This window comes from Microcaecilia unicolor, chromosome 6 (genome assembly GCF_901765095.1).
Source record: "Microcaecilia unicolor chromosome 6, aMicUni1.1, whole genome shotgun sequence".
Lineage (NCBI taxonomy): Eukaryota > Metazoa > Chordata > Amphibia > Gymnophiona > Siphonopidae > Microcaecilia > Microcaecilia unicolor.
The window spans coordinates 243,804,263-243,819,533 of NC_044036.1; the positions used below are offsets into that span (position 1 = coordinate 243,804,263).

The 15,271-nt window shown below is 45.5% G+C and overlaps 1 protein-coding gene across 1 annotated transcript in view; it reads right to left on the bottom strand.

The window, feature by feature from the left end:
* The window catches only part of ABCA2 (ATP binding cassette subfamily A member 2), a 689,232-nt gene that overhangs the window by 202,785 nt on the left and 471,176 nt on the right, over positions 1–15,271 (bottom strand). The window contains exons 28-30 of the mRNA XM_030206813.1: positions 14,932–15,128; positions 7,106–7,288; positions 5,042–5,226 (exon numbers count right to left, since the gene is read on the bottom strand). Coding sequence (XP_030062673.1) covers positions 5,042–5,226; positions 7,106–7,288; positions 14,932–15,128 — 565 coding nt within the window. The remainder of the gene's footprint in view (positions 1–5,041; positions 5,227–7,105; positions 7,289–14,931; positions 15,129–15,271) is intronic.

Below are 15,271 nucleotides of genomic sequence, written 5' to 3' on the forward strand. Positions count from 1 at the left end.
TAGGGGTTAGGGGAAGACAAGAAGGGAGATGCTAGGCTCCTGGGGGAGGAGAGGGGAAATGCTGGACTCCTCAGAACTGGAGGTGGTAGGGAAGGTGCATAGGCGGTCGGTGGCCCAACTGTTTGGGGAGGCTAAAGGGGGCGGGGTTAGGGGTGGGGCCAGGGGCAGAGCTTACCTCCATAATTGTCTGACAACACAGAAAAAAAATAAGTAAAAATAAAATAGTCACAGTTAATACCTTTTATTAAATTTAGATATTAGATGTCAAAGAATAAAGTGGTTGCTCAAAGCATATACTAACCACAATTGCTCAACTGCAAAACACTATGCACAACTTTGTGCAAAAACACACTCAGAACCTTACTGTACCATAAATATTACACTGGGCAGACCGTAATACACCAATATACCACCCATAGGGAAAAGGCCTTTATTAGAATAAATAAAATGACCCGACATGAATCGTGTTTTGGCCACAAGGGCCTGCCTCAGGGGTCTATAGAACTTTAGTGCAAACCAATGGTAAAACAAATAGCTCTCGGTCAATTTGTCAAACAGGTGTCACATCGAATGTGCCACTGCAACAATCCCTATGTCAAGAGTGTGTGACGTTCACAAAGACGTTCTCTTTGTGAACGTCACACACTCTTGACAGAGGGATTGTTGCAGCGGCACATTCGATGTGACACCTGTTTGACAAATTGACCGTGAGCTATTTGTTTTACCATTGGTTTGCACTAAAGGTCTATAGACCCCTGAGGCAGGCCCTTGTGGCCGAAACACGATTCGTGTCGGGTCATTTTATTTATTCTAATAAAGACCTTGTTTGGGAAACACCATTTGTGCGAGGACCCCTTTTGTTTTGGATCCACTTGTTGTACATTTGACTTTCGGTTTCTCCTGTGGTGAGATCACCCTCTGTGGGTGTTGGACCCATAGGGAAAATGCAGACCGTCAACAATATGATACAAGGGATCATATCACAATTCTCATTTAGAGCCACAAAACACCCTTTTAGGGTGGATAGTGTTCACAATGAGCTCCTTTTATTAACGACCATATGTAGATCCTTCAAGAGGTAGTGTGTCATGATTTACGCTGTACACCCTTTCTGATGTTTTGGTGCCACCTCAGTAAGCCCAACACATAATCTCTCCACTGCAAAACACTATACACACACTTGTGCAAAAACACACTCATAGCCTTACCAAACCATAACAGCACTAATTCCAAGGACAGGACGAGCTACAACCTTTATGTGTGGAAAGGCAGGACTATAATTACATGGGCTCTAAAACACCAGTACACAACCTAGTGAAACAAAAACAAAACAAAAAAAAAGGGCTGCAAATACTACACGCTAGCAGAATACTGCATCTTGATCACACATGAAAAACACATGACACAACAGATATGAAGGCAAAATACTGAACTGGAAAGTTACCTCAAGAAGTCAGACTCAGCATGCAGCAATACTAGAAAAATTGAAACTTACATGCAAAATATCACAGATGTACAATTCCAAAAGCTGACATATTCCAATTAATAAATTCTGAATAAAAAATGTTTTCTACCTTTGCTGTCTGATATTTTTTTCTCTCACCATGTCCACCATCCTTCTGTGTCCTTATGCGTCCTGTCTACCATCTGTAGCCCTGACCCTATCCTTTCTCCAGTTTCAACATCTGCCCTCAAAGTGTTCCAATCCAGCCCTTAAATTCAGCAATTTCCCCTCCATCCATATAAAGCATTTCTCCTCACTCCCCTCCATCCATGTGCATCTACTTCCTCTGTCTTCTCTCCCCTCCATCCATGTCTAGCATTTCTCCTCTCTTCCTTCCACTCCATCCGTGTGCATCTCCTTCCTTTATCTATCTTTCCTTCCCTCCATCCTTGTCCAAGATTTCTCCTCTCTTCCTTCCACTCCATCCGTGTGCATCTCCTTCCTTTATCTATCTTTCCTTCCCTCCATCCTTGTCCAAGATTTCTCCTCTCTTCCCTGCCCTCCATCCATGTCCAGCATTTCTACTCTCTTCCCTGCCCTCCATCCATGTGCATCTCCTTCCTGACTTCCCTCCCCTCCATCCATCCATCCATGTCCAACAAATTTCCTCTCACCCCTGCCTCCTCCATCCACATCCATGTTGTCCAGCAATTCTCCTCTCTCCCCTGCCCTCCCCTTCATCCATGTCCAGGACCTCTTCATTCTCCCCTGCCATCTCCTCCATCCACCCATATCCTGCAAATTTCCTCTCTCCCCTGTCCCCATTCATTCATCCATGTCCAGCAATTCTCCTCTCTCCCTTGCCCTCCGCTCCATCCATCCATGTCCATCTCCATTCTCCCCTGCCCTCTCCTCCATCCATCTCTAGAAAATTTGCTCTCTCCCCTGTCACCTCCATCTATGCCCAGCAATTCTCCTTTCTCCCCTGCCATCCCCTCCATCCATGTCCAACAATTCTCCTCTCCCCTGCCCTCCTGTCCAGCGATTTCTTCTCTCCCCATGCCCTCCCCTCCAACCATCCAAGTCCAGTAATTCTCCTCTACCCTGCCCTCCCCTCCTCTACAGCAGTCTGTTCTCTCCCCTTGAACTCGCCTTCTCTCCACATCCAGCGATTCTCCCTGCCTCCCTCAGCTCCCCAACAGCCCTCCTCTCTGTTCCTTTCTGACCCCCCTCCCCCCCGCGCAACCCTTTTCCTCTCCGTGGCAGCGGTTTTGCGAGGCAGCTCTGGCTCACCCTCCTTCCTTCCTTCCTTGGTTCCCGCTCTGACTGGCTCCCCGAATTGATCGGCAGCCCCCCCCCCCCCCGCGCGTTTTAACCTTTACTTTCCGACGTGGCAGCGACGTCAATCAAAGAAGAAGAAGGGCACAACAGGCTCCCTCGCTTCCAGCTTCTCTCTTCACACAGTGTCCCGCCTTCAGCATCAGTGATGATGCATTTCCTGTTTCCGCGAAGGCGGGGCACTGTGTGAAGAGAGAAGCTGGAAGCAAGGGAGCCTGTTGTGCCCTTCTTCTTCTTTGATTGACGTCGCTGCCACGTCGGAAGGTAAAGGTTAAAACGCGCGGGGGGGGGGGGGGGCTGCCGATCGATTCGGGGAGCCACAGAGCGGGAACCAAGGAAGGAAGGAGGGAGAGCCAGAGCTGCCTCGCAAAACCGCTGCGATTGTGAGGGCAGCAGGGAAATTGGAAGTCCACGATTGGGCTGGGGAGGCTTAGCCTCCCCAAGCCTCCTATACGGGGCGCCTATGGGAAGGTGAGAGACTGGATACTTGGGGGGGGGGGGTTATAGGTAAGAAGTGATGTGGGACACTTGGAAGGGGGGATAGGAAAGGGGAAATGCTAGCCATGAGGGAGTAGGGCCTTGAAGTGCCCTCGATAATGAGTGAGGGGGGATGAGTGTACAGTTGATGTTTTGCCAAAAGCATCATATCCTTTGGCCAGCTCTGTTTGGACAGCCAGTATGTAAATGGGAGGCAAGGGTAGAACTGAAAGTCTGAAGTGTAACCTTTTAGGAAACAGTGAGAATAAATATACAGCATCTTCCAACAACATGCACTTTCTAATGAGAATTACCCTCCCCTATTGTGGCTAAAGCATGTCTGGCATTCTATGTGTGAACGTTTACCTTCATTAAACTGAAGCATTACTGGGGGGGGAGTGTTTAGTTTGGGGAGGAATACACAGCATGTAGATTACATTTTCAAACTTTCACATTGTTTACAGCAAAAAAGTACCTGAAGAAGATGCAGATACAATAGTCCTTGTGGACTAGTACCTGTGGCAAGTTTCATAATAAATGTGCCAATGCCATTAAAGTATGTTATTGGTAAATAGTTTCCACTGCATAAAACAGACCTCCAGTAAATAATGCATGCTAATTGCATGTTAGCACGCAGTAACACAGTAGTGCCTTACAGCCCTCAGATTGCCTATATCTTCTCTTTGAAAATTAGTAAAATGTCCACAGGTTAAAAGTAGTTGTGGGCTTTGTCTCAATACAGACAGTCTGAAATTGCTCCCATACTCAATGTTCTGGTACAGTTATTGGTAAAAAAGAGTGAGAAAATGTGGCAATTTTAGTATGAAGATACGTACAATATTGTATCTGCATTACTTGTGTGAACTTTCAATTGCAAATCTGCTTAAATGTCATGTGGATACAATAACACATGCTATTATTGAACAGGTGCATTTGTATGGGAAAAACTGAGAGTATCTATTTGAAATTCCAAAATATGCATACACTTTTTCCCTCAACCTAAACACACCCCAGGAATGCTTATTTTCGTAGGAGTGTAAAAGTCTGAGCCCAGTGAAATTCATGCTGTTCTTAGCCTCTCAGTGAAATTACATTTCAGCAGGCTAGATCTAGCCATCTGACTTCCTAAGCTAGGCTGCTGGACACAAAAACCTAATAATATACCTAACTTGCTATGGAAAGTCATGGGGCAGGGCAACTTGTGAAGTGATGTGTAGGTTAAAACATGCTGTTTGCAGCAACACAATCTTTGAAATGTGGAACAAAGAGCCGATCACTGTTTTTATATAGAAGCATTTAAGAAGGGGAAATCCATCACCCCTTGTTTTTTTAGTTTTGACCCCTGACGCAGCCTGAGGGCGAAACGTGGCCACATCGGGTTTGTTTTATGATTCATATCAATAAATGATTTTATATTTTTATGTTTTCCATTAGTCTACCTTTTTTTACTATTATTATATTATAGTAAGGAGACTGTTGCCTTTTTTTTGTTCTTTATCTCTGAAAGTAGGTGCAGACTTCTAATTTCACTGAGTGGAGATACATTTAGGGCAGAGTAAGAAGCAGAAAAATCATGTGCAAGTGACAGCATAATTTTTACTTGTGGAAGTTTCAAACAAAGTATGCAAACACTCTATCTTTGAAAATTAGTGAAAAGTATCTGTGAACTTTGTCCCTAGGCAGACAGTTGGAAAGTTGCTCCCATCATATTGGAGCCCTTAGCTCTAGTACATCCCCCTTCCCATCCCTGCACACAGATGGGCGCTCACCCCACCACAGTACCTGGAAGAGCCTCTCAAAGCAGCCCTTCTTCACAGCCTCACTGGGTAAGATGTAGGATAGTTCTGTGTTGGTATCTGAGATCAACAAGCAGGAGGCCACGTATTTCTTAATGAACTGGGTGACCCGGGGCTCAGAGCAAGGACTGACAGAGGAGTGAGATGGAGGACTATGCGTCTGTCCCACATCTGAAAGGCAGAAAGACAAAATTAGAACCTGACCCACTGAGGTATTTTTTTCATCCAAACAGAATTTGAGGAAAAGCCTGAGTGAATCTGGTCCCATGTTTATGTCAGGGCAACTCTGCACACATACATTAACTTAGAGATTCCAAAACCTGCCCTGGTCACCTCAAAGGGCAAACAGCAGAGGCAACCACCACAGCAGAGGTCAGGATGAACAAAAAGCAGCTATGTGTCTTTCAAAACCTTTATTATTGATGGTCAACAGTCTTTGCCACTTAGCAACTGATGGGGAGCATTCCCAGACAGTGCCCTTGACAGCCAGTTCTTTTTATGATGGAACTTACGGTGATTTGATTCAGACCTATAGCTTTGTATGGTGTTTTACTGGTTATAAATTTGGTGCATATGTATGTGTATGTGTATATGTGTGTGTGTAATTTTATAAATTGCTGTCCTTGCCAAAACTTTGCCAAGTCAGGAAGATTATGGTTTTATATTTCATTATCCACCATCCGTAATAAAAGTCTTGAAAGACACAAATGCTTTTTATTCAGGTATTTGCAATGAATATGCTTGAGATGCATTGCATAATCCAAGTCTTCCATACACACAAACTTATCTAATGCATATTTATTGCACATATCCTGATAACTCAACTGCCTGTAGATCACCAAGATAGGTTTGGGAAACCTACCTTGGCTACTGTAGGTAGCACATTTTTTAGTTCTACTGCACAACTCTCACTTAAAAGGCAGTTGAATAAACAGTCCATAGACTCCACATGCAAATTCTGAGTTGATTTTTTAAAGTAAATATTCATGTTGCTGAAAGGTACTGGACTAAAAGAACTAGAAATCAAAGAACTTTATGTATCTACTAGTAAAAAAAAAAAGGCCCATTTCTGACACAAATAATATGGAATAATATGGGTGTCTCTAGCTTTAGAGCATGCTAATTTTTAGTGCACGCTAAAAACGCTAGCATACCTATAGCGTGGCTTAGCAAACAGGGCCCTTTATTTGTTCTCACAAGTATATAAAGCCTGTACACTTCACATACTGGATAAAGTAAGAACAAAAAGTCTCTTAAGTTCATGAAATCTTCCTGCAGCCCTGTCACTGACAGGGCCCCACAGTTCAGTGTGCACTAGGTTTCGTCTTTACAGTTAACCAAACTAGTCCTTGCCTTCACAATTCACCAAACTCAAGGATTAGACTTTTACAAGGTCAAGGGAAAATGCTCTACCTTGGCAGTCTTCTGTTACCTTATACAAAGGTGAAGGAGGCATAGGTAGAATGTGGCTCCTGCTTTCTCTGGGGCCCATCTTCAGACACTGCAACCCAAGCTTGGAACACCCTTGGAGGATCCCTTATTCCTTACTCAATGCCTCCCTATTCTGTTCCCACACTAGGAATTTTAACCTTCTCTATACCTGAAGCCCACCCTCTTGGCTCAGCAGTCTAGCTAGCATTTTTTATTGTGGTCTGGTAAGGAAATGCTCTTAAGGGGAACTGGCTTTACTCTATTAATTCACTTAGACTCTCCTATTCTTTTCTTATAAGAAAAGGCCCAGAGTAATTTTAGCTGAACCTCTAGAGGCTGAAGGTTCAATGATCCACTCATTCTCCCCTACAATTTTCAAACCCATTTACCTATGTCTGAAAATGCATTTTATTATTAAGGCTCATTAACCAGAGTTATGAAAACATTCACCCAAAATTGCACTGCTCAGCCCAGTTGCACTGGCTTCTCCGGTATATGTACAATAGAGGACAGGGATAAGGAGGAGGAACAGAAAAGCAATGCACATTGATTTCATTTTCCAACTGATGCACACTGGGGGGGGGGGGGGGGGGGGGGGGCGCAACACATGGATACCAACCTGGCCCATTTCTGGAGTCGGACTGTTTCTTGACAACTGTCAGTTTATAGCCATCCCCATAAGTGCTCTTCAGGAAAAAGGGAGAGCCACAGCACTTCAGCTTGCCATGAGAGATGATGGCAATACGGTCTCCCAGGAGGTCAGCCTCGTCCATGTGATGCGTGGAGAGCAGGATGGTTCTTCCTGGAACACAGTGAGGAAAGGTGGAAAGGGTCACAGAGATTCCAGAAAAAGATTCATCCACCTCATTCCATGTCAGGGATATGAGGACCATTTTCACCCTGCTGCAAATCCCATGGGTAATTTTTTATCCACAATCTATATAAATAATTCTCACCTCCAACGTTCTGAACCTCACTGTGTGGCAGGGAAACACTGAAGCCCTGTAGTCTTCTAGGCTGTCAGCACCACTCACTCTCACTCTCACTCATAGACCCGCCCTCAGCCACGCCCCATCCACACATAATTCACAACCCCAACATTCTAAATGTAAATTTGTAGTTGCAAGATCCCATGAGTGTCTGCCCTGCCCTCACGTCACAACATGATCACGTGGAGGGCGGAACTATGACACTCAGCCAATCGTCAGTTCCACCGCCCTACGACGCACCCCCCCTGACGCACAGCGAGAAACAGCGACCTACGCAGGGCCTCCACCCGCCCCCCCCCCCCCGACGCACAGCGACAACAGTAGGGCATCTGAACGAGGGTGCGTTTTATTTTCAACCATGAATGCCTGCCCAGCCCACGCGTCAAACGTGATGACGTCGTGGGCGCAGCAATGCCTAAACGAATCCAGGGTGGAACAAGAGAAACGGACCTCCAGAAGGAGACCCCTCAGAGACAAAACCCTGCCCCCCCCCCCCCACACACACATCCGCAAAAACAGAACGACTCACGGACAGGAAAAAGAGGGAGGGCGCCGGCAGATGAGGGCTTAGGCCGGGGGTCACGGACAGGGTCCACTGGCGACTCGCAACAGAGGGGAGGGAAAGAGCACTGGGTCAGACTCCACTCCAGCACTGCCAGCACAAACCTATGACATGCCTCAGGAGTATAACCCACAAGAGTGGAAGAGAGCCATGCAACACCACACTAAGCAAGGAAGCCCTTTTAGGTTAATCTCAGTTTCCACTCCAATACGCAACCGTCATTCCAGTACACTCAAAAAAAAAAAAAAAAAAAAAACATAGGAGCTGCTGCTGCTACAAAAGAAAGGGGAATCAGACAAACCCTGAAACTGGGAGGGAGGGAGGAAAGGAAAGGAAGGAAAGGGGGCACCTTACAACTTGAAAGGTAAACTATGGAAAGGGGAGGGGGTCCCAAATAACAGAGAGGGGGGTCCCTAAGACCAGAGAGAGGGAAAGGGGGATCCCTAAGACCAGAGAGGGAGGAAGGGGGTCCCCAAGAACACAGAGGGGGGGGGAGGGAATCCTCAAACCAAAGGGGAGGGGGTCCTGAGACATGAGAGGGGGAGAGGGGAGGACACTCACTGTCTCACATACACACGCACTCTCACATACACCCACTCTCACAGACACAGTCACAACCACCCTCACTCTGTCACACACACTTGCACATTCACTCTCTCTCTCTCTCACACAGTCACTCTCACAGACACTCTCTCAAACATACACACTCAGTGGAAAACCTTTGCTAGCGCCCGTTTCATTAGAACCAGAAATGGGCCTTTTTTATTAGTCTTTATATAAGTAGTTTAATTTTGAAAACTGATTAAGGAAAATGTACCATACGAGATTTAATAGTTATGTGGGGTCAATATTCAAAAGCACTTAACTGAACAGCCCCTGCTGTCCGGGTAAGTGCTGCTAACTGGGATATTCAGAGGCAATATCTGGAGAGTGCTTCTGAATATCTTCACAGACTGCCTTGGCACTATGTGGATAGTGCAAGGGCGGAGCATGGGCAGTCCCAGAACTTATCAGTCTGCTATCCAGATAGCCTTTTCTGTCCAAAGTTGTCTTACAGCAGACTGAATTTTGTCACTATCTGGATATGATCCCATGCTGACCACCTTATCTGGATTTTTCAGCACCGAGTACCAACTGGATAGTAATTTGGTGATAAATATTTAGGTGCAATAGGTTCCAAACAGCTTACAATTTAAGTGGGTACCTGAGGCAATAGGATATAATGACTTTCCAAAGATCACAAGGTATGTTAGTGGCAGAAGTGGGATTTGAACTTTGGCTTACCTCATTCTCTAACTACTAGGCCACTTCCTCTACCGCACCAAATTTTCCAACTATAAAACTATGCAAATTATTGTAATCCTGATTCTAACATTGTGTTAGGAATGCTTCTTTTTATAAAAAATGAACAGTCTGGGGAAATCTGATACCAGTACAGGCTGAAGCAGACCCCTTCCTTTTCTGGAGCTAGCACAGGCTGAGCCAGACTCCTGTCCCTGGCTGCAGAAAGGAATTCAGTGAGTTGTTATCAGGTGCTCTCCCTACACTTTCAGACCAGCCTTTAGCGGTTTCTGTCCTCAATCTAATGTGGCAATTCTACAACCTGGCGCAAAGATGAAGGTGCCACAATGAGACACACTTAGTGCCAATTCTATAATGGCTTCAGGGTGCAGCTAAGCAGAGATAGAATACAAGCACAAAGCCACAATGGACATGCCAAAATATAGGCATGCCCTCTTAGGACAGGTCAATGGCTGGTGTAAGTTTGAATGCTTATCAGGCTTATTTTCGAAACGGAAGGGTGCCCATCTTTCAACACAAATTGGGAGATGGGCATCCTTCTCTCAGGGTCGCCCACATCGGCATAATCGAAAGCCGATTTTGGGCGTCCCCAACTGCTTCCCGTCGCGGGGACGACCAAAGTTCCCGGGGGCATGTCGGAGGCGTAGCAAAGGCGGGACTGGGGCGTGCCTAACAGATGGGTGTCCTCGAGCGACTTGGCCCATTTTTTCTTACGACCAAGCCTCAAAAAGGTGCCCAAACTGACCAGATGACCACCAAAGGAAATCAGGGATGACCTCCCCTGACTCCTCCAGTGGTGACTAACCCCCTCCCACCCTGAAAAAAACAACTTTAAAAACATTTTTTGCCAGCCTCAAATATCATACTCTGGTCCATCGCAGCAGTATGCAGGTCTCTGGTGGTGGAGGTGTGTGTGTGTCAGCGGAGGCATAGTGAAGGCGTGGACGTCCTTCTTTCAAACATTTTGGACGTCCTGAACTGCCCCCCCCCCCCCCCACAGGAATGGCCAAATTTCAAGGGATTAGAGGAGTGGCCTAGTGGTTAGAGCACTGATCTTGCAATCCAGAGGTGGCTGGTTCAAATCCCACTGCTGCTACTTGTGATCCAAAATCCAAATAAATAAATAAAGGGGGTGTCGGAGGCATAGCAAAGGCATGGACGTCCTCCTCACAGAAACATCCACATTTTAGACGTCCTCAACTGCCCATCACAGGGACAAAGGCATAGCGAAGGCACCTAACACTTGGACGTCCTTCACCAATACTCAAAAAAAAATTGTCCCTGACGAGCACTTGGACGTTTTCACCTGGAGTTGTGTTTTTTTAAGGTTGTAGACGGCAATTTATTTAAGGTTGTAGACGGCTATTATACACACAGCTTGTCTGCGTGAATGAAGCCGTCTTTGGCATGCGCAGAGCAGCCACGCATAACGCTTGGCTGCTCTGCACTGGCTTCCCCTCCTTAGGAAGGAAATCATGTGCAAATGAGCTAACAGCGAGCAGCTCATTTGCATGCGATTTCCTTCATGGATGCCCGTTTCTTTCCGAATCGCTAAGAGATCGGTAAGGGAAGGGCTTTTTCCATTCAGTTAGTGCATCAGTTAGTCCACTGCAGTGCCCCCTAGGGTGCCCGGTTGGTGTCCTGGCATGTCAGGGGGACCAGTGCACTATGAATGCTGCTTCCTCCCACGACCAAATGAGTTGGATTTGGTCGTTTTTTGGGATGGGCGTCCTCGGGTTCCAATATCACCGAAAACCGGGGACGACCATCTCTAAGGTTGACCATCTCAACATTTAGGTCGACCATCTCTAAGGATGACCTAAATGTTGAGATTTGGGCATCCCCAACCGTATTATCGAAACGAAAGATGGACGCCCATCTTGTTTCGATAATACGGGTTTCCCCGCCCCTTCGCGGGACATCCTGCGAGGATGCCCTCAGGGAAACCTGGGCACCCCGTTCGATTATGCTCCTCCATGTGTGCCATGCTAGGCCACATGCCCATGCTCCACCCACATGTACACCCCCTCGCAATTACACGACAAGTGACTTTGGTGTGCATGTTTTAGAATAGAGCCTAGCATTTATGAGTATTACTGCCAATTATTGGTGCCTCTGAAGCATGTAAGTTCTATTATTCCATATCATATGCACACACTTGGCGCCTCACATTAGGTAGCAAGGGAAAAACCACTGAAGTGAGGAACAGAGGAAATCTTATGGATTCCATAAACACAGTCAAACAGTAAGGCAACTGGGTGAGTCTTAAGAACATAAGCACCACCATACTGGGAAAAGACCAAGGGTCCATCAAGCACAGCATCCTGTCTCCGACAGTGGCCAATCCAGGCCTCAAGAACCCGGCAAAAACCCCAAAACAAAAGAAAAATTTAAATTAATAATGTTCAATGGACTTCTCCTTCAGGAATCTGTCCAAACCCCCTTTAAACTCAGCAAGGACAACTGCTGTCACCACATTCTCCGGCAACGAGTTCCAGAGTCTAACTACACGCTGAGTAAAGAAAAACTTTCTCCTATTTGTTTTAAATCTACCACATTCTAGCTTCATCTTATGTCCCCTGGTTCTATTATTGTTAGAAAGTGTAAACAAACGCTTCACGTCTGACTGCTCCATTCCACTAATTATCTTGTAGACTTCTGTCATATCACCCCTCAGCCACCTCTTCTCCAAGCTGAAGAGCCCTAACTGTCTTAGCCTTTCCTCATAGGGAAGTCCTCCCGTCCCTTTTACCATTTTCGTCGGCCTTCTCTGCACCTTCTCCAATTCTTTATATCTTTTTTGAGGTGCGGTGACCAGAACTGAACACAATACTCGAGGTGCGGTCTCACCATGGAGAAATACAACAGCAATATAACATCCTTGTGTTAGTTTTCCATCCCTTTCCTAATAATACGCAACATTCTGTGGGCTTTCTTAGCCGCTGCAGCACACTGAGCAGAAGTTTTCAACGTCTTATCAACGATGACTCCCAGATCCCTTTCTAGGTCTATAACTCCTAACGCGGAACCTTGCATGACATAGCTGTAATTCGGGTTCCTCTTTCCCACATGCATCACTTTGCACTTGTCGACATTGAACGTCATCTGCCACTTGGACGTCCAATCTCCTAGTCTTGCGAGGTCCTCCTGTAATCTTTCACACTCCTCCTGTGACTTGACGGCCCTGAATAACTTTGTGTCATCTACAAATTTAATTACCTCACTAGTTACTCCCATCTCTAGGTCATTTATAAATATGTTAAAAAGCAGCGGTCCCAGCACAGACCCCTGAGGGACCCCACTAACTACCCTTCTCCATTGAGAATACTGACCATTCAACCCTACTCACTGCTTCCTATCTTTCAACCAGCTCTTAATCCACAATAATACCCTACCTCTGATCCCATGACTCTCCAGTTTCCTCTGGAGTCTTTCATGAGGCACTTTGTTGAACGCCTTTTGAAAATCCAGATACACAATATCCACCGGCTCCCCATTGTCCACATGTTTGTTCACCCCCTCAAAAAAATACAGTAGATTGGTGAGACAAGACCTCCCTTCACTAAATCCGTGCTGACTTTGTCTCATGAGCCCATGTTTTTGTATGTGTTCTGTAATTTTATTCTTAATAATAGCCTCTACCATTTTGCCCGGCACCGACGTCAGACTCACCGGTCTATAATTTCCCGGATTTCCTCTGGAACCTTTTTAAAAAATCGGCGTTACATTGGCCACCCTCCAGTCTTCCGGTACCTCACCTGATTTTAGGGATATATTGCATATTACTAACAGTAGCTCTACAAGTTCATTTTTCAGTTCTATTGATACTCTTGGATGAATACCATCTGGTCCTGGTGATTTACTACTCTTCAGTTTGCAGAATTGACCCATTACATTACTACTACTACTTATCATTTCTAAAACGCTACTAGACGTACGCAGCACTGTACACTTGAACATGAAGAGACAGTCCCTGCTTGACAGAGCTTACAATCTAATTAGGACAGGCAAACAGGACAAATAAGAGATAAAGGAATATTAAAGTGAGGATGATAAAATAAGGGTTCTGAACAAGTGAATAAGGGTTAGAAGTTAAAAGCAGCATCAAAAAGGTGGGCTTTTAGCTTAGATTTGAAGACGGCCAGAGATGGAGCTTGACGTACCGGCTCAGGAAGTCTATTCCAGGCATATGGTACCGCAAGATAAAAGGAACGGAGTCTGGAGTTAGCAGTGGAGGAGAAGGGTGCAGATAAGAGAGATTTACCCAGTGAATGGAGTTCCCGGGGAGGAATGTAGGGAGAGATGAAAGTGGAGAGGTACTGAGGAGCTGCAGAGTGAATGCACTTATAGGTCAATAAGAGGAGTTTGAACTGTATGCGGAAACGGATAGGAAGCCAGTGAAGTGACTTGAGGAGAGGGCTAATATGAGCATAACAACACTGGCGGAATATTAGTCGTGCAGCAGAATTTTGAACAGATTGAAGAGGAGAGAGATGGCTAAGTGGGAGACCTGTGAGAAGCAAGTTGCAATAGTCTAAGCGAGAGGTGATAAGAGTGTGGATGAGGGTTCTGGTAGTGTGCTCAGAAAGGAAAGGGCAAATTTTGCTGATATTATAGAGAAATGACAAGTTTTAGCAGTCTGTTGAATACTGTATGTGCAGAAAAGGAGAGGGAGGAGTCGAAGATGACCCCAAGGTTACGAGCTGATGAGACAGGAAGGATGAGAGTGTTATCCACAGAAATAGAGAATGGGGAAGGAGGAGAGGTTGGTTTAGGGTGAAAGATGAGAAACTCAGTCTTGGTCATGTTTAGTTTCAGATGACGCTGAGACAACCAGGCAGCAATGTCAGACAGGCAGGCTGATACTTTGGCCTGGATTTCGGCTGAGATTTCTGGTGTGGAGAGGTAGATCTGGAAGTCATCAGTGTAAAGATGATACTGAAAACATGGGATGAGATCAGAGTACCAAGGGAAGAAGTATAGATGGAGAAAAGAAGAGGTCCCAGTTTACAGAGAATTCGTTTATTTTCTCTGACTCGCCCGCTTCAAATACCCTTTCCGGCACCAGTGTCCCTCCCAAATCCTCCTCGGTGAAGATTGAAGCAAAGAATTCATTTAACTTCTCCGCTACGGCTTTGTCTTCCCTGATCGCCGCTTTAACACCACTGTCGTCCAGCGGCCCAATCAATTCTTTGGCCGGCTTCCTGCTTTTGATGTATCTAAAACATTTTTTACTATGTATTTTCGCTTCTAACGCTAACTTTTTTTCAAAGTCCTTTTTCGCCCTCCTTATCTCCGCTTTGCATTTGGCTCAGCATTCCTTATGTTTTATCTTATTATTTTCAGTTGGTTCTCTTCTCCATTTTCTGAAGGATTATTTTTTGGCTCTAATGGCTTCCTTTACCTTACTGTTTAGCCAATAATTAATCACACATACAATTGTTAGGTTCTCAAGAATGTAGTTTATTAGAGAGCAAAGACTAATCCATTTGCCTTACTCCCTCACATTAGGTGCCAAGTTATAGAATCGCCCTTTCATGTCAAGATATTTGCCCATCTGCCCAGCCAGAGATCACCATTGCTTTTTTTCACCTGGTTTGTATTTCAGGATCAGATCCCAGATGGCTCTTCGTGCATAAGGATCCACACCAGCAGTGGGTTCATCCAGTATCACTGCACGTGACCCTCCCACAAATGCAATGGCCACAGACAGCTTCCGCTTCATCCCCCCAGACAGGGTCTGCACCAATGAGTGACGCTTGTTGGACAACTCCAAGTCTTCAATCATTCTGAAAAGAGAAGGACAAACCCGTTTCCAACATAAATATGACATTTGAAAAACCAGTAGAACAAGAGACTATCAGGCTCATTTTCAAAAGAGATAGACGTCCAAAAAGTGACATGTCAGCGTTTGGATGTTTATCTCGCAGAA